General features: G+C 44.5%; 1 protein-coding gene across 2 annotated transcripts in view; it reads left to right on the top strand.

The window, feature by feature from the left end:
• The window catches only part of BDNF (brain derived neurotrophic factor), a 40000-nt gene extending 14338 nt beyond the window's left edge, over positions 1-25662 (top strand). For both annotated transcript variants that reach the window (XM_029582985.1, XM_029582984.1), the window contains exon 2: positions 24591-25662. In XM_029582985.1, coding sequence (XP_029438845.1) covers positions 24612-25355 — 744 coding nt within the window. In that variant the 5' untranslated portion in view covers positions 24591-24611 and the 3' untranslated portion in view covers positions 25356-25662. The remainder of the gene's footprint in view (positions 1-24590) is intronic.
• Positions 25663-26468: the final 806 nt, after the last annotated feature.

Raw genomic sequence — 26468 nt, 5'->3', positions numbered from 1 at the left:
GTAAAGGTTCATGTACTGTGCACCCATGAATTCTGGAACTGGCAAATGAACAGGGTGAAAGTGTATGTGCTGTGTACCTCTGCATTCTGTATGTGATGGTGAGCGGGAGCAAGAGGATCTGCGCTGTCCATATCTGCTGGCAGGGAAGTGAGGCTATGCACTTAGAAGCCACTTCCTTCTTCATCTTTTAATGGGCACTTCCACGAGTTTGCTAATAATTATTATCTGGGTGACCAGAGAGCAGAAGTCATCCTTACAATGTGTATCTTTATCTTCAGACAGGGTATCATCTAGAGCAGTGGTTCCCTGGAGGCAGACATAACTAGTCTCTGTTTGAGTGTGCATATGAGAGATTCATTGTGGCAATGTTGAAAAACCGACTAAATGGGCCTCCAGAAGAGGGTTGAACACACTTATCCAGAAGCACTTGTTTTCTTGAGCAATGAAATCCATAATTTTACAGTGTACAGCCTGCAGTCTGTTGGTAACCAATGAGTATCTTGAACAGCTAATTGAGTTGATGCTGGAGTGTAATTGCTGTTAGTTTGCAGTAAATGTGGTGATTGGAACAGTCTATGCATGTCAGCATGTGCTCTGCTTTGCATTTGCAATCTTTCAAACAGATGAATGTTTTATCCAACAATCCTTGGGCTTTTCCATAGAAATACTGTTAATAGTATATCCCAGCAGGTCTTTTCATAATAATGGTACTGAAAACTGTGGCTGTGTTTCCATTCATCCATGTGCTTTTAATGCGCCATCAGTATATCTAACTCTACAAATATCATGGTGTATGTTGTTAAATATTCACAGTTTGGGGTAATTTAGCCATTTAATGGCACACTCTAAAAACAAGGACTGTTAATCTTTTCATGTCAATCCAATTAAATAATTTTGTAATTAAAAAGAATACTTTTGTTTAGGTCTTACATTTAGAAAACAGACCCTCCAACAAGAACTGTGGGTGAATACAAAAACATAACAGAATCAAGCATTTTAAACATATAAAACATGCAACATCAAAATGAAATAATAAACAACTAAAATATATAACCCTATAACAGACATATCATAAAAACCTCATAACATATATGAAAACAATACCAGTAATATAAGCAAACACACATTCAAAGGCTGCAATAAACAAACAATGCTTTATGAAACATCAAGTAATCAACAGTAGGGAGCAGATCACTAGGTAACATGTTCAAAAGCTTTTTTCTTTGTTTCAATCAGCCTAACCTCTAACTGCAGGAGGCTCTAGCAATACCTCCTGTTAAGAGCATAAATTTCCTTTTTGGAACAAAGTGAATCAATCAGACAGTTATTGAGGACATGGATTATGTAAAGATTTAAAAATAAGAGAGAGCATTTAACTGTATTCTAAAAAGGAACAGGCAACCAATGGAGATTATGCAATGTTCGAGAATTGTTATCATATAGGGGATAATTTTAACACAACCCATTTAGGGCTGAAGTCTACAGACTACACCCACATTTTCAGTGGATTTACATACATTAGCCCTCTTTGAAAATTAACAGGTGTATGCAAAATCATTCACGGTATATATGCACACAATGCATGCTTGGGAACAGGGGTAGATGTGTACATGCACATTGTCAAAAATAGTGTGCGCACATACATTTATTTTTATTTTAAAACAAAACAAAAAAACCTTATAAACCACATAATCAATAAAAGCAGTTTACAAATAAACATCCATAATCAGCAAAGCACAATAAACACAAATTCAAAGAAACATAAAATAAAAATAACTACAACAGAAGCACATAAACTAAGCCAGCTACCAACACTGCCAAAAGATCACACTATCATAGGAAATAAGCATGCCTTAATCTGCTTGTGAAATTCCAGGTAGTTCCGCTCTGCTCCGACCAATACTGGCAAACTATCCCACACATGAATGGCTACAACTTAAGATGTGGCCACTGCTAACAGTTGGCTCTGTGGAGATCTCAATGGCCATCCAGGCCTATACCAATCCAATTTGTCTCAAATGGGGCCATTAATGGTTTCCCTATCCCAATTCTGCTCCCAGGAATGCCTCTGTCCAGTAAATGTGAAAGTGTGTGCAAAATTGTTCCTTGTGAACTTATACATGCACCACGTCCAGGGAAATGATTTAAACAGCCCATTTATGCACATAAATTCTCTTGAAAATCTGGCCCAAAGTCTTGAGTTGCAAAGTATCCAGGCAATCGCAGTCTCTGCAGAGCAGAAGATTTAATGCCTCTACACATAGAATTACAATAGTCCAGGTGATTCGCAATTAAATGATGTATCACAGAGACTAGATCCTCATCTGACATGTATGGACCCAAATTACAAGGAACACAGAGCTGAGGGGAAACAGGAGTTCACAATACTCGAAATATGTAATGGAAGAGTGAGATCAGAGTCCAAACTTTGAACCTCCATTTTTAAAGATAATTTAACCCCTTCTGACCCATCATACATCAGTTTCCTGAAGCCTGACCTTCAATTTGACCATTCAGTGGTAAACTGAAGACCAGGTTTCTGTTATTAGTTGCCTGTGAACATAACTCTAGTTCACAGAAAAGTTGCAGGTCATCTGAGAGAAATTTCAAACCAAAGCTCCTAATCTGTTCCCACATGGGCGTAGCCATGGGGAGGGCCTTGGGAGCTGTGCCCCTCACTCTTGGTTCAGGCCCTTGAAGGTGCCACAATTAGGAATCACTGCCAGAACATGAACCTTTGAAGGGAAAGCACTACTGTCCTTGGGGTACCAAAGATCTTTGTTTACTTTTGGCAAGTAATTAACCCCCCCCTCCTTGAATGTTCCTGGAAAGCTGGAAGCCTATTTACCTAATTGCTGTTTAGCATCCTGAGATATTTACCATTGTGTAAAGCAGCTGCTTTAATTCAAGAGGGAAAGGGAGTAACAGAAATAGGATGAAGAGACTGAAGTTGCCAGAAATTAGAAGGGTTTTGAAGCCACAGCCTTGAAGGCATGGGACAGGGTGGGCGGCTGGCCCACAATGCTCACCGAGTCAAACCTTGGACCTCCCCAAGAAGTTCAGTTCTGGCTAGGCCTTGGCTGAATAGTACCGATCCCCTGCAGGACACCAAACTTTAACTCCCGAGGAGAGGACAAAGAATCCCTCACCTTCATCCACAGGATACAATTAGATAAGAGGGAAACCATGAGAGCATAGAACCTTTGATGTAGGGGACCTCCAGATAACTCAACAAGATAATCTGGTCCATGGTATCAAAGGCAGCAGAGCTCAAGAACCACTAAGGGCCTTATTTTCCAATATCGCATTGGTAACGCATTAGGGGGCGTTACCAATGCAAATGAGGCTTCTTTCGTGCAGTGGGGAAAAATCGCGTGCGGCGATGTTTTCGCCATTCACGAAAACAGTAGCGCCGCACGCGATGTTTTCCCAGTGCCCGATGATTCTTTCAGAATGTTATCGCAGTGCACGATATTTGCCGGTTTCCCTTATGAGAGAGAGAGAGAGAGAGAGAGAGAGAGAGAGAGAGAGAGAGAGAGAGAGAGAGAGAGAGAGAGAGAGAGCGAGCCTTACTATAGTGCCTATGCCCTACATAGGTATTTTAACCCCTATGGGAGGGCCACCTACTAACTCGGGGTGGGGATTAGGTATGAGCGTCGGGGGTTGGGGGCCACTTTCGCATTCCACATGAGACCTACGGACAGAACAGTGGTCTCTAGTGCAGATTTGCTGGCCGTCGGAGTGAGGACGCTCACTCCAAGCGGAGATTTGGCCAACATTCTCTCCACCTAGCATGTTGTTGCCCAGGTAGAGTGTCCATCAAGCTAGGTAGAGAGAACGTTGCCCAAACCACTTCTTGGAGTGAGCGTCCTCACTCCGACGGCCAGCAAATCTGCACTAGAGACCACTGTTCTGTCCGTAGGTCTCATGTGGAATGCGAAAGTGGCCCCCAACCCCCGACGCTCATACCTAATCCCCACCCCGAGTTAGTAGGTGGCCCTCCCATAGCGGTTAAAATACCTATGTAGGGCATAGGCACTATAGTAAGGCGCTCTCTCTCTCTCTCTCTCGCTCACAAACAGGCTGTCTGGGACTATCGTGGATGGCGGTAATCCTTTTCAGGCCCGTAACGCGAGGTTGGAGTTGTAGTTATTAGCCGCGATAGCAGCCGCGCTAACACTGCGGCCGTTTCGCCGCACACGATACACAGGTTCCTGCTTTACATATGCTCCGCCCCAACTCCGCCCCCTGAATACCAAATGACTAATTTGCATTCGCAAATCGCGTTAACAGCTGTTAACGCGATTTGCGAATTTATCGCACGCGGTAAAGTGCTTGGAAAATGAGGCCCTAAGTCTATAATTCCATGCAAACTACTATTAGGCCATCCATTAAAGCCAACAAAGAGGTTTTAGTATTACAATGCTTCCCGATCTTGATTTGGGCTACATCTTTAAAAAAAACCCAAAAAAACAAGCTTTTGCTTATCCAGAATGGTGGGCAGGTAAGAGGTCCTGATGCACCAATTTACTCAAGAATGAAATTAGATAACTGAGAGCCTGAATCTGAGGTTTTCAACAGTGGCCAAATCGCTTTATTTTTCAATCAACTGTCTGGAGGAAGGAATTAACAATACATTGAAACAGAGCTATAACAATCGCTCCTTTAATCAATGTGGAGAAAGACAGGGTCAAGTTCTCGGTAACCTGCTTCAGACAAACAGAAACTTATATAGCTCTTTAGTAGACAGCAGATCAAATGAATCAGTTGAAAAAATTAGGGAATGGTGATTTAGTAAGAACTTCGGAAAGAGCGGGGGCTATCATATCCAAATCTATATGTATATATGTCAGATTATCTGTGTAAAGGGAGTACAAGTGCCTCACAACTAGTAGAGGGTAAAGTGTTTAAAACATCAGATTGAATTGGGAGATTTTCAAGAGTTTTTAAGTTGAATAATGCCCTTGGACAACATTTTGTTGGATCGATTTGTTTATATAATAAATCTCTCTTAGTCACCTTAATCCTAAAATTATAGGTTTTCGAATTTTACGGTAATTAATCCCTATTTGAGGCTGCACACAGACACTTCAGGTTTTTTCAGTCTGCCTAGCCAGGGTTTCCATCTGGCATAGATCACTGGTATAACAATATTTCTTAATATAACAATATCGCTTCCTCAAAGGGGCTACACACAGTTTAATATCTGAAATAACCCATTATTCCTTTGCTTTAAGAGGGTGAAGGAGTGCCTTCTGAAAAATGTTTATAGTCACCAAGGATAGACATTAATGTAAAAGTAGTCATATCATCCTTGTTCCTAAATATGTATTGAGTCTTTCCACTAGGAATATGCATTCATTTGAAACAAAATGGGAACCTTTAACAAAATTTCCCATTTCATTTTTTTTTTTTTTTTAAATGAAATGAAAGGAAAATGAATAAAAATTTTCATTTTCTTTCATTTGAAATAAAATAGCCCAGTCGGAGAAGAAAAACACACTCTGGGCATTTTGCCCTGCCTTCCTTCCCCACCACCAGTTCCTCCTACCCTGTTGAGTCTTCACAGGGCAGAAACGATCCCCGGTCACTCCTGTGTTGCCTGTGCTGCAATTACAAACGATACCAGCAGAGTGAGGCTTGTGCCACTGTTAATTTGTTGTATACAAAATGGTGCCAGCCAGGTCCCGTCCCAGGTCCGTGCCATTTTATATGGAACACATTAGCAATGGCGCCCGCCTCTGTCTGCTGACACCATTTTTAATTGCAGCACAGGCAGGGAAGGAGTGAGTGAGGATCACTCATGTCCCATGAAGATTCTTCAATAGGGGTAAAAAAGGATGGGGAAGACTGAGGGGAAGGAGAGCTCGGGGAGCATGTTTGTTTACCTTCTCCAACAAGGCCAATGTTCTTTACTGTTTTGATTTTTGCTTTGTATTTTTTATTTGTTTTCTCTTTTTGTTGTTTTGGGGTTTGTTTTGTTTTTTAAATAAATGAATAGAAACAAAAGAAAAAAATTAAATGCAATGAAAAACATGTCTGTCTGAGCACATCCCTACTTTCCACCCCTAGGACCGATGATCACTTAATAGAAAAAGATACCCGTTGGTGGTCAATCCATACCATAGGGATGACTTCTACACTATTTGTACAGAGACAGGACTGCAAAGGATTGGATAGAAAGATCACTTCTAAAATATCGTCCATGTTATGAGTAGGAAAATATACAAACTGTAAAAAAAAAAAAAAACAAAACCCACACACAGCAACTTTGGGAAGACATCCAGACATAAACATCAGAAATAGCTCTTGCAGCTAGATGGTCACAGTGAGCATTAATATCACCCCAAACAATAAGATTGTTAAACTCAAGGCTGCTGTTAATAAGAAATTGACCCAGGATTGCAGAGGACTCAGAATTATCCCAGGCTTTTGTCAGAGTCTGGTTCAAATACCATACTACAGTCACACAGTTTAATGGAAGCAACAAAGGTACAAAACATAACTTGGGTTTTCTGGCCTACAGACAAGGTAGTCCAACAATGTGGATTCTCTTACCAGATAGACAAAGGGGAAGATCCAGTACAACCGTACATTTTCAGCAAGACCCAGCTCAGACCCTGTCTCTACAAACAAATGGCTTTGTACCAGCAGGGAACTCCCTCCTGGCTAGCACTTAAAAGCAGCTGTGCATGCAGGGTGGGTCTATCTGCTAACCAATGACTATCTGCTTTGTCATAACTCAACCCACGAATAACTAAAGACCAACCATACCAGCTACTCTCTTACTTCCTGCCAATAGGATAGCTCTCTGTTAGTGCTTCAGACCCCCTACCTCCAGGACCAATGGTTCAATACCCCCTATAGTTCTTAGCAATGCTCTCTAAATCAATAAAATAGCCAACTTCAAAAGAGCCTCCATTTTTAATAAGAGACACTCAGACATTACACCTTAGATGCTTTAAAACTCTCCCATAAAATAAAAGTCGCTCCTTCCCCTCTGCCAATATTTCTACTCCATGAAAAATGCAAATATTCGAAAGGGCAAGACTGACCTAAAAGCAGATTATGCAATAGTGAAAGCCAAGTCTCAGGTAAACATCCAATATTAAAGGTGCATCCACAACAAGGTCATGCAGTTTGGAAGTGTTAAGTCATAAAGCACTCAATCCAAACTTTAAAAATGTCACTCCCTCTGACCTAAAGCAGAAGCTAATCCTAAAGAAAGTGGGACCAAAACAGGCTTTCACTTAAGCATAGGGTAGTTTATAGACAGAAGCGTATTTCCCATAGCTATAGTAGTCTGAATAGAGTTAACCAGCAGAGAATTAACCCCCAAACTCTTCAGCAACAACAAAATAAAATCAATCAATAAAGTATTAATAGCACTTTTAACACACAAATACAATCAATTATCAGCATCCAAGAAAAGGAATTACAGAGAGAACCAATATTCTGCTAATCTCCCAACCCTCCTTAGTAGACAAACTACTATTAATAATCCGATCAATCCAACATCAATGGATTAAAAATGTAGCCCACATTCTAAAAAATATAAAATACACAAACACTCATCTTCTTAGCCATCAATAGGGGCACCCAAAGGTCCATGCTAAGCAGCCCACTAAGGGGCTTTGTTCCCTTCAGTAATGAACCCACCTAGCAAAAGAATCCTACCTGAGGCCTGTTGGCTCGTAGTGAGGCTGGGCTTAGTGATGTCATAGTAGGTGGGGCTACACCTGCAGCAACATGGGCTGGAGAAAAGTCCTGGGGAGCACACAGACAACTGAAGAAGCACAGAAATAGCTGTAAAGAAGCAGAAAACAACTGTAAGAGGCAGCAGTAAGCTACTCAAACTGAGACTCATCGAAAGGACATATGCAAATGCTTATTGGATTTCATACATTGTGCAGCTAATTAGTCATAGAAAGATGTCCCTGCCTGGATGATTTTAAAGCTTGCTTTTTCATAGTAGCATAATAAACCATGGCAGAAAAAGACTAAATTGGACAATCCAGTCTGCCCAGTTGAAATTTCTAGCAGACCTGATATCCATTAAAACAGTATGGTGTCACATCTATGGTATGTGGCATCCACTTTGAAGTTTTTTTTTTATGTTCAATGATGCGTTCAGTCACATAGGTAGAACATCCAACATTGTGAGTAACTTAGAAAACTGGTTTAGATATTACTGTTGCGCCGGGAGGTGGACCCTTGGCCTGGTGCAGGATTGGTAGGCTTCCTGGTCGGACCCAGAGAGCGCCTGCCACCAGGAGGCGGAGCACAGGAGGAGACAAAGGCTAGGTGGAGCTTCACCAATAGCAACCTGGGGTTCCCTCAGGTTGAGCCCTTGGTTACCTGGGCTGCCTGGTCTTAGGTGGGCCTCGCATGATCTCAGAGAGAGAAAGTTCTGAGGTGTGCCCACCACGAACAAGGGTGTGCGGTCAATGTTCAGGTCAGATAGTCCAGGAGCCAGAGAAGGCCAGAACAGAGTCTCTGAATAAAGAGCGAGGATCAAGGCCAGAGTCAAGGATAGTGTGGTCAGTCCGAGGATGGTCAGTCAGGCAAAGGTCAGGTTCCAGGCGGCAGTCAGATATGGTCAGTAACCAGGCAGAGGACAGTTCCAGGCAGCATGCAGATGTGGTCAGTGGATAGGCAAAGGTCAGTTCCAGGCAGCGTGCAGACATAGTCAATGGACAAAGCAGAGGTCAGTTCTGGGAGTGTTTAGACGTGGTCAAGGAAACAGGCAAAGGTCAAATCCAGGCAGCGATCAATGTAGTCAAGTAACAGACAGAGGTCAGTACTAAGAAGACAGTCCGAATGGTACTACCTGGGTAGAAATAGGAATAGGAGGATGCTGGAACAGGAGACTGGAACAAGACACTGGATCAGGAAGGCAAACTAGCTATCACAGAGTGATCGACCTGATTGCCAAGGCGAGGAAGTGGTGTCGGACCACTTCCTTATGAGCAGTGATCAATTAGGGCACCCCGCAGAGCTGGGATCCGCCCCTGGCCCTTTAAGAGACCGGGCAGTCCGCGCGTGCGTGCCTGCCTAGGGGTGGGGCCGATGCCTCGGGGAACGCCGAGCCCCGCCATGAGGCCTGGTCTGGGGTGGGAACACAGGGGGACCGGAGACGCCACAAGCTGGAAGTGGCTGAGGAGGGGACATGCTCGGAGCTGGTGGAAGGTGTAGTGAGGTGAGCAGGCCCGGCCACGGAGCGTATGCGGCCGGGAAGTGCAACAATTACTATTTATACTCCAAAATCTGTGATCCTCTTCCTAAGGCTCCTATCTTCATCCTTATAGATCAGTCATGCTGACACACCAAGATAAAAATGCATAGCATAGACCATGGCTCAAAGCAATGGCCTTGTAGAAGCATGATCTAATTGCTATATTAATACCTTCTCAAGTTCTATTTTAGGGAAAATAGAGCTTAAAGTTTGAAACTGATTGTTAAGGCTCTTGGGTTACAAGGCTGCAAATACCATTGGTCTTGCTTTTAGATCTCTAAATTCTTGTGTCCTTAAGGCCCCAGTTTTGCACTACTTGCATTCATGTAAAGGTTTAGCAGCATTTAGAGAAAATGTAATACCCACTCTAGCACTGAGAGTCCTAGGTATGGTTCTGGTTCTGCGGAGATTAAGTTATGGTCATTAATACAGGCTGCTGTTCTTGTGTTAGCTCTTTTCATAGGTTGTCCGGCAGGTTCTGCCATAAATTATTCTGATGGCAGACCCTCTGCTATGTATTTGAAGACTGCAACAAAGCCATCCTTCAGTATTCTATCTTCCAATGTAAATGAATCCAGCTCTTTCAACCCATCCTCACAGGTCATGTTATCCAGGTGACTTATCATTGTTGCTCTTCTTTTGGACTTCCACTTATTTTTCCACATCCTTTTTGAAGCGTGGCGCTCAAAATTGAACCAAGTACTCCAACAAAGGCTTTCCCAGTGTTGAGCAGAGTGGGAAAATCACTCCACATGTCTAACAAGTAATCTTTCTCTTAATACATCCCAGTATAATGAGCAAACAAACAAAGCTAACCAGGAAAAATATAATACTTTACACTTCCTAGTCAGATGTTATTTGGTCTCAATAAAAATGGTACATGCACAGTAAAACTCCACTTAACCATAGTTTTATAACAGTGTTCCAGGAGTGCACAGACCTCATGTAAATGCATGTCTATGTCCATCTGTCTTCTGTGTCAGTAATGCTCTTGAAAGACTGAAGTGATAGAATGTGATTGATGAGAGAAGGAAGCATGGAGGGTGCAACCAAGGGCGGAATCTAGCTGTCCTGACTCAGAAGAGCATGCATCATATCATTCCGTGCCCACCCCCCCAAACTCTGAGTGCCATACAGGCATGGAGGAGTAGCCTAGGGTTAGAGCAGTGGGTTATGAGCAAGGGAGACCAGCGTTCAAATCCCACTGCTACTCCTTGTGACCTTGAGCAAGTCACTTCACTCTCCATTGCCTCAGGTACAAACAGATTGTAAGACCTCTGGGAATAGGGGAATACTACAGTACCTGAATGTTATGTGCTTTGAAAGTGCCTGAAAAGCAAAAGAGAAAATGTAAATTAGGGTAGATCCAGCAATAACTGGATGACACATTCTGAAAGGACCTCAAAGCTGAAAGAAAAGAGCTCTGCACTCTGTCAGTCTTGAACCAGTACTCTGTGGGTTTTGAGGCACCGTTTTTCCAGGGGAAGCTATTGGCCTTCCTGAGAATTGTTGTGGAGCTTGGTTGTTGTCTGTATAGTTGTCATGTTTTCTTGTATTCTGATTGGCCCAGTAGAGCCCAACCCTTATTGGGCAGGTATTTCTACCTCATCTTGGGCTGTTTTTCCCCTGGTTCATTGATTGTTCTGTTGCACTGCCTGTCTCCTGAGTGCCTAGAGCCCTATACCAGACCTTGTTTGCCATGTAATCCTATGCCTTCTTTCTCGGACCTTTTGCTTCTTCTTGGATTGTGAGATACTTGATCTTGCTAACCTTGTTTTGTCCTGATGCTAGTTACCATAAAGGTATAGTGAAAACTAAACTAACCTTGTTCAACTCTTTGTCTGCTTTGTATGTTTGTGGCAAGCGTCTGCCAGTGGTGAGCCTCAGGAATCCCTTTCTATTTGGGCTGCCCTTGTCTTAGCCCAGGGATTCCTTGACGCACTCAAACCAAAACATTTGGTAAACTCAACAAAATGTTTGAGGCCCAGCCTGCTGCTTAGCCTGAAGGCTCAGAACTCCTACTGTGGCCACACTAACTGACAGGTCGATACTATAACGTGCAGTTGAGGATTTCCCGTCTGTAACGAGGTGGGAGTGCACAATTCGGACGCGTAAGGCGATCCAGCGATCCAGTCTCCAGTTTCACGCATCCTTAGCGCTTCTTAAAACAGATGCATAACCCTTTCCGCACGCAGCATGTATATGATATGTAAATGAACGAATTAGCTGTATAATGAAGGAATTAGCTATTCCCCTCCAATACTGTGATGCGCGCTCAGATTATCTCCTTTGTAACCCGCTATTTTGCCGTGTCCTTAACCTGTTAGTTTACCGCCACCCTCTACTTGGTGTTAGTGTGGTGTTAGAAAATTAAAACGGGAATAAAGTGTAAAAAATGGGGGCGATTTCGGCGCTCAAGGCCCCGTCCGGTCTCCGGTGCAGCCCCAGTCCTGTCCCCTCCTCCCGAAGCAAAAAAAAAAAAAACCCGAAAAAGTAGCAAGGCTCGGGCCTGCTACGGTAGTCCCTTCTCCCCTCCTCCCGATTTCGGTGCTCAAGGCGGCCAGGTGGGCGTGCATTCATCCAGGCAGAGGGAGCCGGCGGCGAAAGCGGCCTCCGGATCCCTCTGCCTGGATGAATGCACAGCCCCTGCCAGCAGTGAATGAATGCCCGTGTGATTTCGGCGCTCATGCCATGAGCGCCGAAATCGCACGGGCATTGTTTCTGTTTATCCCAGTCTAATCGGTTGCCCATTCAGGAGCCAAAGTTATTTTCATTATGACTAGGGTTCAGTGGTCTTTTTCCGATTTAAAAAAAAAAAAAGGCTGGAGATCAACTTATTTGTTAGAAAGAGGTTTTCCTATAAGGAATTTGATGCATGAATGAATGCCCGTGCGATTTCGGCGCTCAAGGCGTGACGTCACGTCATGTGACTGCCTTGAGCGCCGAAATCGCACGGGCATTCATTCACTGCCGGCGGGGGCCGTGCATTCATCCAGGCAGAGGGAGCCGGAGGCCGCTTTCGCCGCCGGCTCCCTCTGCCTGGATGAATGCACGCCCACCCGGCCGCCTTGAGCGCCGAAATCGGGAGGAGAGGAGAAGGGAGAAGGGACTATCGTAGCAGGCCCGAGCCTTGCTACTTTTTCGGTTTTTGGTTTTTTTTGCCTCGGGAGGAGGAGACAGACTGGGGCTGCACCGGAGACCGGACGGGGCCAGGGCAGGTGAGCAGGGGCTGGGGGGAAAGTTTGCCGAGCATCGGGGAACATAACTGTCCACTTCCTGGTACCTGTCATTTCAAATGTCATTTGAAATGACAGATACCAGCGCGGCCGTGAAGCGTTAGGCCCGTGAACCCAGGATACTGTATAGGCGCTCTATACAGTAAAATGGGTTGCGCAGGCCTAACGCTTGCCTAAGGCTTCGCAGCCGCGGCATGCATTTGCATGCAATTAGAAGAGAGTATCGAGCGCTAGGTGAAGAGAACTGTGCGTGCGGGGAACGAGGGTGCGCCTGGCAATGCCGCACTCTTTCTACCGCGGCCTTAGAGTATCGACCTGTAAATCGGGAGTAGAGGCTGCTTGCACACATATATGCTAATTTTTACACGCGTAACGTCTTGAAAATTCACCTTATTGATGTGGGCTCAATTTTATATATGTTTTATATATCTTAATGATGACTGACTGCATACCTATTTGGGTAGGGATCCAGTTTGTGCAAAAGCTGAACAGTTGTCTAAAGATAGTTCAGATATAGTTTCCGCTAAACTGCCATAAACTCAGTCCTGAAGACTGAAGCATTGTGGATTTAGCTTCATCTCAGGCTCCCTCACCACCTGTGCATTTGGACAATAACATTCTGCCCTTTAGGTCACAGTGATCACTGATCACACTTTAAGTGTATGGGCTGTTATTTTCAGCTTCAACACATTTGTCAACTGTGTCCGGATCTGGCATAAGAAGATTTGGTTGCCCTTGCCCAGGCTTTTTAAATAACTTGTCTGGACTACTGCAACTCATTGTATGCTGGCCATCCCAACTACAAATTGCATAAAATTGCAAAATTCTGTAGCCTGCTTAGCATCAGGTACTATTCTAAGCACACATCTCTTCTTGCAATGTGGCATATGAATAAAATGATAAGTATAGTCCACAAAATATCAATAAAACAAAATCGTTCCCAAAACGGTTTAAAAAAATATAGAGAAGCAAGCTTCAATGTTAAAGTGCTCATAGTAAGTAATATAGCAATGGGTTTCAGAGCATGCTATTTTAGCACATCCGGTATTTGCTAACGTTTTCTGACCCTGGTTTAGCAGGCATGCTGCAGCTTTGGTACACATTAAATTTGGTCAATATTTATAAAAAAAAAAAAGCTAAGTTTCCAAATTTAGGGACCTGAGGGGGTCATTTTCTATCCCTATCCTTTTCGTGTGCGATAGCTAGATAGGGGCGGAGTTGGAGCGGCGTCGGGACCGGAAGAGGAGGAGTTGGGGCGGACATGGCGGAAACTTCGCTGGCGGCGATAGGGTAAGACCTGTTTATGGCCGCCAGTAGTGCGCCCAATAGCGCCACCTTTCACGGTGGAGCTATTGGGTGCGAAAGCCGGCAGCGATAACACCGTGGTGGTGCGATCGCTGCCGGCTTCGCCCCCCGTCACCGCAGGATTCACGAACCAGTGTGATATTAGAAAATCCAGGCCTAAGTTAGGTACCTAATTTCAGCTGAAATTAGGCGTCGGGGACAATTCCGGCCCTGCCCAGAGATGCAGCCTTTACATGACCTATGCGAGCATATGCGCACATGTTATAAAATAGCCTGGTCATAAGCACATGTGCACTCATGTTTAAGTGAGCGCGTGCCTGTGCGAGGAAATGCCATTTCTACCCCCTAAGTGGGGAAATTTTAAAAGGGGTGCGTGCTGACGTCATTGCTAGTTTTCCCACTTGGTTCCTGGTTCGCCCAGTCAAGGAACAGGTCTTCCAAACCCCCTTGGTTTTCTAGCCCACTGTTAGCCCTGACCCTAAAACCCCGCTGGTCTGCCTAGATTTTTTTTAATTTTATGACTTACAAGACATCCATAGCAGAAGTAAAGTTATGCCGCAGAGGACCCGGCACACACCAGGTCACGTAAGCATTTACATGCAAGTTTCAGGTTAAAATCCCGGAACGCCCACTCCCCACCCCAAGAGGTGCGCGCAGTGGTAAATACGCTCGTATCCCGGCGGCTTTTAAAATCCGCTCGGTGCGCGCCAGCCTGACATATTCGCACATCCCCTAAATGATGTGCACGAAGGGCTTTAAGCTTTCACCTGAAAATTCATCTGAATGTAGGAACCTCACACATAGGGCCCTACCTAGATTTCGGGAGTTAACGTAGGTGCCCAGTGCTGGGAAGCCGTACTAGGCTTCTAACTCAGCCTCTGTAGCCACCCGTTTATAAGCCCCTAAGTTTACCTGCCTGGTGAAACCAGTCCTAAATGTAGTGACTCAGCCCAGTGTCTTTATAAAAGCACCAGTTTTGGAGCCTGACAGAGGGCAACGTTACCAGGCATCTCTGAGGGTAGAACAGTATTTTATAGACAGAATCGGGCTCTTTGAAAACGTGAGAGTGCATGCGGAGTGCCGGTACCTGCGTACCTTTATGCACAGAGAGAAGAGGTGATCCCTGGGGCAGATTCGGGGAGGGCTTAGCACTTTTGAGGTCCATATTCAAAGCCATTTAGCCGGCTGACTCACAAAGTTATCCAACGAAATGGCAAAGTATTTGAATACTGAGCCACTTTTCCGCTGGGCTGATATCTTACGCTTCCAGCGCTTACTGCCAAAACAGCTTTGGATGCGCCTGGGATTGCGGCTTGCTGCACTACTGCCACGGCAAACAGGGGCCCCATGCGTTCTGACAGATATTGCGGAGGCGGAAAGGAGGGTCACCTTTTTTAAAATTCAATTTATCGGGGCAATGCTGAGAGTCTCCCTTAAATTTGGATTTTTTTTTCTTCATCCAAGGGGGTGGAGGGTGCAGGGAAGGCTTGGCTAACAGGAGCCTTTAAAATTTATGGGGGGAGTGGGATTTGGGCAGGGAGACCCACCATCAAGCTTTTTTTTTTTTTTTTTTTTAAAGCATAAGAGTTCAACTTAACCAGATATGTTTTGAAGATATCCAGTTAAGTGGTAGGTAATCCTGCCAGACAAGGCCAGATATTAGGTTTAAAGGTATCTAATAAAGTTAGCCCAATAACTTTAATCAGGGATATTCAGCAAGACATTTAGCCCTCTGAATATCTGGGACAGGTTACTCGCTGGCTTACTGAATATGGACCTCTAGATGCCTGTGTGCACAGTTATGTGCATATCTGTATGTGTACCTGTGTAAATTCGCTGGATAAAAAGGAGGACCTGGTCTGTGCACAGATTTTCTGACCCGGTTCTCAGTAGGGAAAAGTTTTTCCTCTGAAAATTGCCATAAAGTCTGTGGGTAAAAAGGACCCCCAGCCTTAAAACTTCTGCGCACAGTCTGAAAGTTGCCCCAAAATAGCCTGACGGTAATCTGAAAGGGACGGCGTACCTGTATGAGTTTACCTGCCCAATCACCGGGACAACACAACCTAGAAATATCACGGCAGAAACAGACCCATGCGGCCTGTCTCATCTGCCTATCCACACCGACGACTTCAGCCTTACGATCCCTACCACTCTCTCAGAGCAATATAGGAAACGATGGCAGACAAAAGACCAAATGTGCCCCTCTGGTCTGCTCAGAAGGGTTGTGGCTGCCGCTTCATGCAGGTTGCCACCTTACCTGCTGGTCAGGGTAGTAACTACTGCCCCACCCTGGCTCCCCCATGCATTCTGTGGTTCCCAGAGGTACATGCACTACTGCAGCCCTAAATTAACTTTCCCTCAGAGTAAGTTTCAGGCACATTTCAGCAAAGGAGCTGGAAGTGCCTCAGTGGCGGGAGTTAGTATTAAAATCTGAGTGACCCTGATTGCAGTGAATGGACCAAAATCTCAGTTAATCTTCTGTTGGCAAAGCAGCAACAGCTAGAGAGTTGAGATAAACAAGAATAAAAATCTTAACATGCACACAGACATTTTCAGATACAATTGTAATAACTAATCTCCGAGAAAATTTGACACACTGCTTGCATATAGTTTGGGGATTTGGGGGGCGGGTTTTGTTTACAATCGATTAAATGGAATATGAATATTTCGTTCATTGGTCAATAGCAGCTAGGGTAAACCTCCTGGTCAGAAGCAGAATGGCGTCACGTTTTGAAAGCAGTTGAAAGGTTTTGATACTGGGAATGAAATCCCTACTCCACAATGCCTGAACATCATAGGATATGGCACTGGGGGTAATTATACAACGGATCATATATATTTGTGTGTGTGTTGCAATTGGCGGCCCACCGGCCTGTCCCATGGGCCATCACTCCTACCTCCAGCCCGGGCCTCCAGGGATGTCCCTCTGACATGATTGCCCTCCCCGGCTCTGCCTCTCCAGCCCACCACAGCGTGGCTAGGCCCATGCTGCCAGGCCAACACCGCCACTTAGGCATGCGTGCTCCCGATTTGTGGGATAATGGTGGGAATTCCCCCACGGCACCCTCTGATGACATCACAGAGACACCAGTATTTAAATCCACCGGAACGCCTCTTCAGTGCCTCGGCAATAGGCCGACTCCTCCTGGAGTAATACTTTGCCTCTGCTTTCCACTGTGTGTTATTCCTGTGCTCCTGTTCCTGGTTCCTTGGCAGTCTGGTTTGTCTCCTGAGTTCTTGTCTTCGTGGTCATTGCTCCTATGGTCACTCGTCCTCCTCTTTCCTCGTCTCTTTGGATTACACCTTTGGCTTTGACGTTGGACCGGTCTTCTTGCACCGACTTGGATTGGACTTGGATTGGACCTCGACGCTGCTTGACCTCCGCCTGCTCTTGACTACTGCCTGCTTCTGCTTCTGGCTCTATTCCACTTGCCTCTGACCACAGCCCGAACCTAACCCAGTTGACTGCTGCCTGTCCTGACCACTGCTTGTCCTGACACAGCTTCTTTCTCTGTGCTGGCCTGCAATGACTTCATTGCGACAGATCATCACCTCCTCAGAGGGCCCGCACCTAAGATCAGCCGGCCCCGGCACCCGAGGACTCAAAAAGGGGAACGTGGGCTACCACCAGCTCCACCTGCCAATGGTGGGGACCTCCTGCAGGTTGTGCCAACTCCTCCTCCTTGGCTTAAGGGTCCACATCCACAACAGCGTGCTGTTACACAGCTAGGTTACAACAACTGCCAAACTGAACTTAATGCATGCAAATTCGCTTTGAAATTATCCCGACAAAACTGCATGCACACAATTACTCCTGGTCCTTGGCGCGCATAGTTTAGCTGAGAGAATGTATGCAGTTTGGGGTGAATTTTCAAAATGTTTATGCACATAAAATTAGCACACACATGTGGAAGGAGCTTATATTCACATACATGCTAATTTTTTAAAAATCTAAAGCACACACATTTTCAGTCTTGCGTACAAAAAAAAGGAGCGGTCTATGGGCTTTCTAGGGTGGGATCAAGAGGTACACCTTGTAATTATCTTGTGCAATTGATATCAGATTTTCATCTATTGGCTGGGCAGGAGGTCTGGGTGAACTGGGAGGAGTCCAGCGTGAAGAACTAGGTGGCGGGTTCGGCAAACTGGTGATTAAAATTGCGCACACAAGTTTTTCTCTACGCGAGTTCTGCATGCAGACGGTGTTTTATGCGAGCAAATCACAATTTTTTTTCTGCACGTAAAATCTATGCACATATTTTTAAAATTGGTAGGAAAAGTACACACTGTCAATGCATTACAGGTATTCATGCGTAACCATACATACGTGTATTTTATAACCTGCGTGTGCCTCCTACGCGCAGGCTATAAATTACTGTAGCAGATATGCGAGTGCATACGGGGCCGGGCAGAGTTGTTTGAAAGTTACATGCATACTTTTTGATTTTAGAAAGAAGAGAGTAAGTCCAGAGGCCTTTCCCAGATTCCACCCCTGGAACACCCTTCCCCTGTGTGTGCAGAAAGCCATGCATACACTGTGAATGCAATTTAATGTGTGCACTGGTGATGCAATTAACTAATGGGTCATTTCGTCGGGTAAAGCACAATTTTACCCTCAGAAGTCCCTTTGTGTGATTACCTCTGCGGTACCATCATAAGCTCAGCGGTTGCTTTTTTGTGTGTGTGTGCAAGGGTTTTCACGTTTGTATGTGGATTCTGTGTTTTCAGCTGCAGCGCGCCACTTCAATTGTTCACTGCTACTTTGAAAGAAAAAGGGAAGACACTATTAATAGCTTTGGTTACAGTGAAGGATTTGATTGTTTTGGGGTTTTTTTTTCCATATTTGATTCCTCTTTCTGGTAGCCCCGTCCCTGTCATGTTTAGCTGTGGATCCTCAGATTTCCCAGAACCTGCCATGCCCCAGGAGCTTAACCCCCTTCAAATAGTGACACAGGGACGAGCACCGGCTTACGGATAAAGGTGAAACATTCCATTTGTTGCTTTCTAGCTAGACGTGGAAAGGTTTGGAAGGAGAAGAGTGAGTATTTCAGTTTTGTGTTTTAAAAACCTTATTTAGGCCCGTAAGCTGGCTGATGAAACCGTCCTAGAAGGCCACCTTCTAATGGTGAAAAGGCAGTCTTCCGAACCACGAGAATAATGATTTACCTGGGTTAATCAGGCTTCGGAAAACTTGCTCTCCCCTCAGTTTGGTTCCTCAGAGCGCATACTTTAAGCAGCTGGGAGAGGTATTCCCAGGGATGTGGTGGGATCGGAAGATAACCCTCGAGGATCGCACTTTCATAAGAATATAAGAAATTGCCATGCTGGGTCAGACCAAGGGTCCATCAAGCCCAGCATCCTGTTTCCAACAGAGACCAAAAACCAGGCCACAAGAACCTGGCAATTACCCAAACACTAAGAAGATCCCATGCTACTGATGCAATTAATAGCAGTGGCTATTCCCTAACTAAACTTGATTGTGCTTTATTTTGCATAGAAATGTTACAAGCACGAATATCTGAGGCATAGGTCCGTGGGTACTTTGTTTCAGTGGGAAAATGTGAGTAAACCTTCCCTTTCAAACTGGGTGCAAAAGTGCGCAAGGAAAAAGAATCCAAGGCCTATCCAGCAAGGTGGACCCCTCCCCCATGATAATGATATAAACGACATAATCAGCTTCTTGCGATGTAGCCTTCAGTGGTTTTAGCTGGAAGGTTTCAGCAAATGCAGAAGGATTATTGCAGAGGGAAGAAAGTAACCCTTTCCTCAGAACGGTACAGACGTGGAGCTTTGGTGGTTGCAAGGAGCTTCGCTAACCCGACTGAGGTGCAGGACAGAGGAGCCGAGCAGATCATGTAAGCTGCATTCAAAATAGCTCTTTCAAGAAATGTTGCTTAGGTCACTTCATATTTTCAGACTGCCTGGAATTCGGATTTTAGATTTAAACTACTCAACCTTCCAAATCTAAACTCAAGATAAGTTTTATATTCAGCTACAGTAGGTGGGTCCCCTCCCCAGGGGGCTAACAAGCTACCAGGGTCACTAATTAGCTGCACTGGTTGTTTACTGTTCAGTAAGTGGCCTAGTGCAGTGATGATGCACAGTGTTTAAAATATCCTGCTTTATTCCCTCCTCCACACTATGACTCTGCCAATGAGCTTATTAGCATGCATTTGCATGCTAATAAGTTCATTACTAGCCTAAAATATGTAAATCAAATAATGCAGCTTGCATCAAAAATCATAAGCAGCATTATTTGATTCAAAATTAACTACAGCGACCGAGCTGTAGCTTAACTTCCCCTGAGAAGCATTGGGATGCGAAGGTATGCTTGATGCTCCTAGAGACGCCATGTTTTAAAGAGCCTTATCAGGCCTCTGTTCTACCCCCTACCTCTCTGAGGATGAAAAATACATTTTTGTCAGGTTAAAGTCCCCATGCTTAGGCCCCATCCCTCCTTCAAATGACAAAAAATGCCCCCACCCAACTCCCCCTCTTAAGTACCTGCAAATCCGAGGTGAACAGATGGGACACAGAGCATCCCCTACAGCACTGGATCCGATGCCGCCTTGTCCACAATAGCGCCGGCTGGCCACATACAGACTTTTGTCCTTCTTACATGGCTTAGTAAACGACCCCCCTACTTTTATTACCTGAGGCAATGGAGGGTGAAGTGACTTGCCCAAGGTCACAAGGAGCATCAGCGGAATTTGAATCTTGGCTCTCAATCCTCTGCTCTGACCACTATGATTACTCTTCCAAGCCACAGTGTCTTGGTGGCTCTAAGTCTGATTTCAAAGTATGTTTGTTTTTAATTCTCCACACCTCCTATGGAATGAGTAAGAAAACGATAGCATGAATACCATGCAGGACTAGACCCTGGATTTCTACTGGCACAAAAAGGGAGCTACCTTACTTCATCAGGCGCTCTGGTTTTCAAGGCAATGCAACAAGGCGAGAGAGTCAGGGACGCTTATCCTCCAATGTTATAGTGTTCCAAATTAAAAGCAAAATCAAAAGCACACTGTGTTCCTGCCCATGGATTTCAAAAGCCACCTCCCACCTTCAATTGTTTGTTCCCTGGATAATTGTGAGGGACCCTTTAAACGTGACTTTACTCAATAAACCATTCTATTCTGTTTGGCGGAATTGTTGAGCACCCTCTCCCAACCAGCTTTTTCTTCCTTGTGGCATATATGGTGTCCAACAAGAGATTTGTGTCCCCTGCTGGACAACCCTGGAATAACATGCTGAGAAAGTAATGCGCCCCCCCCCCCCCCCCTGACATAGTTCTGCGTGGGCTGTCCCCTGAGACTCTTCACGTCATAATGCTGGGCTTGGGGAAATATCGGCTGACGGTAACCCCACCACATAGGACTTTGAACCCACCGGGGGCATTAGCAAGGAGTGCCCGGCTCTGATGCCACTAGTGCTGCTACTGAACCATTTTAATACAAATAACAAATCTTACCTCTTTTTAAATTACTTTTGCATTACTGAAAAGGTGCATTTTAGGTTTTTGGCATTTCCAGCTACAGAACTGAAACATAGTGGAAACTGAAAGCCTTGGTGCTTCTGTAATTTCTAGCATTAAGATTAATTAATATATCAATAAACCAAACAGTATTGTTGCACCTACTCCTCTACCTACAGTAGTGTAAAAATGAGCAGATTCCTCCAGTAAAAATGCTCAGATTGTCATTACAGAGGGACTGTGGTTGCTTAGTGACATCTGTGTCTCCTCTTCCATTACAGCAGTGGCAGAAAGGGGAGATGATTAAAAATTAAACCCCCTGCTAGAACATTCAACCATGACATTTACTCTGGGGAGAACGCAGGCCTCTGGACTCAACAGGCTCTCACTTCCTGGCACACTTATCAGATCCCGGTTTTGTTCTTCTTTACCTGTTGCTCTAAATTCAGTGACAGGTATCGATGTCTCCGTCTGCCATGAATTAAGCATGAAGCATCTACGGTATCACGAACACTTGGTGCTAGAGATTATATGCAGCTGTAATATCCAAGAAAGGAAAGATAACCATAGGGTAGATGACTGTAGTATGAAACATTTCTTTTGGAAAGAGAAAATAAGTGTGAAAAATGACTTAAGATTGAAAAAAAAAAAATGCCTTCTCTGCCTCACATGGTTTACAGTGCTTGCGGCAGATTCTGAGTGTTTCACAGACATTTTTCTAGACTCCCTTGCCAGAAAAGTCAGTGTAGTCAGCCCGGTGCATTTGCTTCGCTCTTTTGAAATTGTTTCGAGAGGGGTCTGCACAGCCTCTCTGTCAGGCCAATGCAATAAGGTGCGCCCAGCCTAGCGTACGGGTTTACTCGTGGTTGGTTGTGCGCGTTTTGGGTGTGCAACGATAGCATCTGATGCAGCAAGGAGCTTAGCGCATATGAAATGCACGCCCCCAACAAAAGCGTCCCGGATAGCGCCCATTGCATTCCAATTGTATGTAGATGAAGCCATTACTGCCCGATGCAGGAAAGCGTGCCCAAAAGCTGGGCACCCAATGCACACTTTTTAATGCAGGGAATTTAACTTGCAGTCAAGGGCTCATGAGAAACATTTTAAAAAATGGTCCCCTGTGTTGCAATAAATGTGTCGTCCTCCTGAGTGTCATCCTGACTCTTGAATTTACTGCTTGCAGCGGAGAAAAATACACGTACATTCATTTGATCAAAAAGAGGTGCACATTTCTTATCACCGCACAATTTAGACACCCATAGCAATGGGCACCGGATATAATAAACTTCAGTATTGAAATAGGCACCTCAGCAAAATAGCCAAAAAGAAGCAGAATCGGAACGGAGGCTCGTACTGAGCACCCGATGCAATAAATCCTTTCAGCACCAGCCATGCACATATTCTCCCTTGGCGCGCCCTTTTTTTTACGCCTCCCTCATTTCTCTCTCGTTTCAATACTGCATCGGGGTGCACAGGGGGATGTGGCTGCGCATGCGTTGGTGAAAACTGGCGCTCAGCACGAGCACCCGTTGTGAGCGCGCGTCTTATTGCATCGGCCCGTGGGTGAGAGAATGTAAGGTCCGTTGGCTTCTGATGGTCCAAAGAACAGAAATTGATTCTCTTCCATCATGAAAAACCTCTGTTAGCGGCTGTGCATAATTATGTAGCCAAAATGTGCTAAACTCCACAAAGAATACAAATATTAACAATAAGCTGCATATTCAAAGGGGTTTGTTTGTCTCCGTTTGAGACTTAAGCTGGACCAATCTGAAGCTTTAAATATCTTGACCCCCCCCCCCCCCCCAAATAGCTATATTTTATTTGGGTAAGTCATTACCTGGGTAAAACATAGCTGCATAAAAGAAACAGGCAAGGTGGGAGTGTTCTGGGAGCAGGGGCGTAGCTTAAATTTACCAGCTAAACCTGAACATCAGCCCGAGCCAGGTAAAGTTATCGGCTAACTCTGATTCGAAAACTGTTAGCCAGCTAACAAAAAAATAAAATAAAATAAAAATTGCATGCTGAGTCTCATCCCCCCCCCCCCCCCTCCCACAATCCCTTATCTTAAAAAGTGGTGATGACCAAATCCTCACCTCCCAAACCCCAGAAGTCGTCTGCTAGGCTGAATGCTAAGTGTGATAGAGCGGACAGCTCCTGACACATTGCTATTAATTTATTCAGTGCACTCTGGGGAAAAAGACAAATAATTGTCCCTTCATTGACCGCTGGCAGCCCTCCCATCCCCACTTTTTTTTAAAAGAAGGGGATGGGAGGGATCAGAACATATTTGATATGCTAGGAGGGGGGTTGTTTTTTTTCCAATATTCAAATGCCCAGTAAGCACCAAACTTTATCCAGGTAATTTTAGTTAAGTACATTCAGTGGGAGACTTAACCCTGTTATATCCTGCCAAATATTCTGACTTCAACTAACTAATTTCCTGCTTGCTGCCCCACTAAATGTTGACCTCAATATAGTTAACAATATTTGTACTTTTTTTTTTTTAATTTAGCAGAATTTCAGTCCAGGTAACCCAAAAAGTGAATTTGGTTGACATGTTCTGCCGCGGATATGAAACATTGGAATTCTTGTCAGAGAAAATAATTGCATTTTAACAAATGTCTTTTCCTCTAATTGTATGGCTTCTTTGGCTCTGTACATTTCTGAACTTCTCGTTGGGCACTGCCAGGGAGCATGTGCTTCTTGCTGGCTTCCCAAACTCAGTTCATGGCACCCTCCACCAGATCTGATATTCAGAATAAGCAAAAAAAAGTGTAAATTAGCCTCATTACTGGACCCAATGCAGGTGAATGTAATTTATGAACATTCATTATGGATATTCTGAAAACTAGACCTTGTTGAATATACCAGAAGCCTGGTCTGGAACATCACTGGGGAAAGAATAGGGTATCACAAACTGATTAACTGACACATGGCACTATATTTTCATTCTGTAAACCTGCAGGGGTACATCATTTTCTGATAGGTCAAATTGAAATATTGCTATGGGTACTGCTCTTCTTTCTCATATATATGTAAATTAGACCATGAGATGATCCGCAGGTTACATGTACAATTGGGCAGTGGTTCTCCATTCCAGACCTTGCACCCCACAAAAGGCTCTGGTTGTCAGGATAACCATGATGGATCTCTATGAGATATAGATTGATTTTATCATTGGTCCTTAAAAGTAAGTTGAGTCCTTTGTTTTGGTTACTCTGAAACCAGATCCCCCTCAAGATCCATGATTTGGTGCAATGGTTTGATCTCTTCTGGTTGCTTAATGCGATATATAATAAATACGGTTTCTTTCTTTCTTTCTTTCTTCTTTCCCTGACAGTTCCACCAGGTGAGAAGAGTGATGACCATCCTTTTCCTTACTATGGTTATTTCATACTTCAGTTGCATGAAAGCTGCTCCCATGAAAGAAGCCAGCATCAGAGGACAAGGCAGCTTGTCATACCCAGGTCTTCGGACCCATGGGACTCTCGAGAGCATAGGCGGGCCTAAGGCCAGTTCAAGAGGAGGACTGTCATCACTGGCAGACACCTTTGAACACGTTATTGAGGAACTGATGGAGGAGGAGCAGAACACAAGGCCCAGCGAGGATAGCAAGGACGCGGACCTGTACTCATCCAGAGTCATGCTAAGCAGTCAAGTGCCTTTGGAGCCCCCACTGCTCTTTCTGCTCGAGGAGTACAAAAACTACTTGGATGCAGCAAACATGTCCATGAGGGTCCGGCGCCACTCAGACCCTGCTCGCCGGGGGGAGCTGAGTGTGTGCGACAGTATTAGCGAGTGGGTGACAGCGGCTGACAAAAAAACTGCAGTGGACATGTCAGGGCAGACGGTGACCGTCCTAGAAAAAGTTCCAGTGCCCAAAGGCCAGCTCAAACAATACTTCTACGAGACCAAGTGCAACCCCATGGGTTACATGAAGGAGGGCTGCAGAGGCATAGACAAAAGGTATTGGAACTCCCAGTGCCGAACTAACCAGTCGTACGTGCGAGCTCTCACCATGGATAGCAAAAAGAAAGTTGGCTGGAGGTTTATCAGAATAGACACTTCCTGTGTATGTACATTGACCATTAAAAGGGGAAGATAGTGAAGTTGCGTTGTACAGATTATATTGAGACAAATTATCTATTTGTATATATACATAACAGGGTAAATTATTCAGCAAGAGAAATAATTTTATGGACTGCATGTATAAATGAAGTTTATACAGTACAGTGGTTCCTGCAATCTATTTATTAAACACATCCATGACCTTAAGAGAAAGGAAAGTCATTTGCGCACAACTTAACAATTAAGTCCGCATTACATTCCTTGATAACATTGTGGTTTGTTGCCAAGAATCGAAAGCGTAAAGAGTTAAAAAAAAAATAAGTAAATTGCATGCTGCTTCAATTGTGAATTTGAAATTAAACTCTCCTCATTCAGGCAGAATTTGAACCAAAACATTCCATTTCCATTCTCAACAGTAAGTATCTTTAGTCCTGTCGGTATTATATCTGTTCACTGCTTTATACTTCTGATTGCGTTGGAATTAAAGCAATGTCAAGGTGCTGATGTCAGAGCTTTACTCTTTTTATTTTTATTTTTTTTACTTCCTCAAGCTTAAGACAAGAGAGGGAGGAGGAGGATAGGAGCCTCTTCATTGACCTGTCTGTCCTGGAATGAGAAATAATTAGTTTTGAATGTTGTGAAGGTGTCTGCAAAATCAAATCTTAAGTACTACTGAAAAAAAAATTAAATCAATTAAAAAAAAGAATATATGTAAGGCAACTGAAAACAGAATGCTAAAGTCAACATTTGTGGCCCTCAGACCACAGTCGCAAAGACAGCAGCACGTGCCTGCCTTTCTGTGTATGACCTTTCCGCACCGTTCCACAGAGTGACTTGAATTGTGTGCATTTGGAGAGGGACTCACTGTTTCCTTCTCTTCATGTTCTTCTAGTCTAGCTACTGCTTTCCAGCAGCACACATGTTACACACACACACACACACACACACACACACCCAAACCCAAACCCAAACTGATCCACTGCACATATGGCCAGTATTAGGCATCTTTAGTTCATCTGCCACCCTCAGCTAATTGGGAGCATACTCCCTTCCCTTGCATTGTCATGGAGACTGGCATCCTATAAGCATGAGTCGCCCAGATAAATCTGCCCCACATCCAACTGGGCTCCTGCTGCACCCAAAATAAAAA

Source organism: Rhinatrema bivittatum, chromosome 17, assembly GCF_901001135.1.
Source record: "Rhinatrema bivittatum chromosome 17, aRhiBiv1.1, whole genome shotgun sequence".
Taxonomy (NCBI): domain Eukaryota; kingdom Metazoa; phylum Chordata; class Amphibia; order Gymnophiona; family Rhinatrematidae; genus Rhinatrema; species Rhinatrema bivittatum.
Note: the sequence above shows the minus strand (reverse complement) of the source record. Positions and strands in the feature narration are given on the sequence as shown.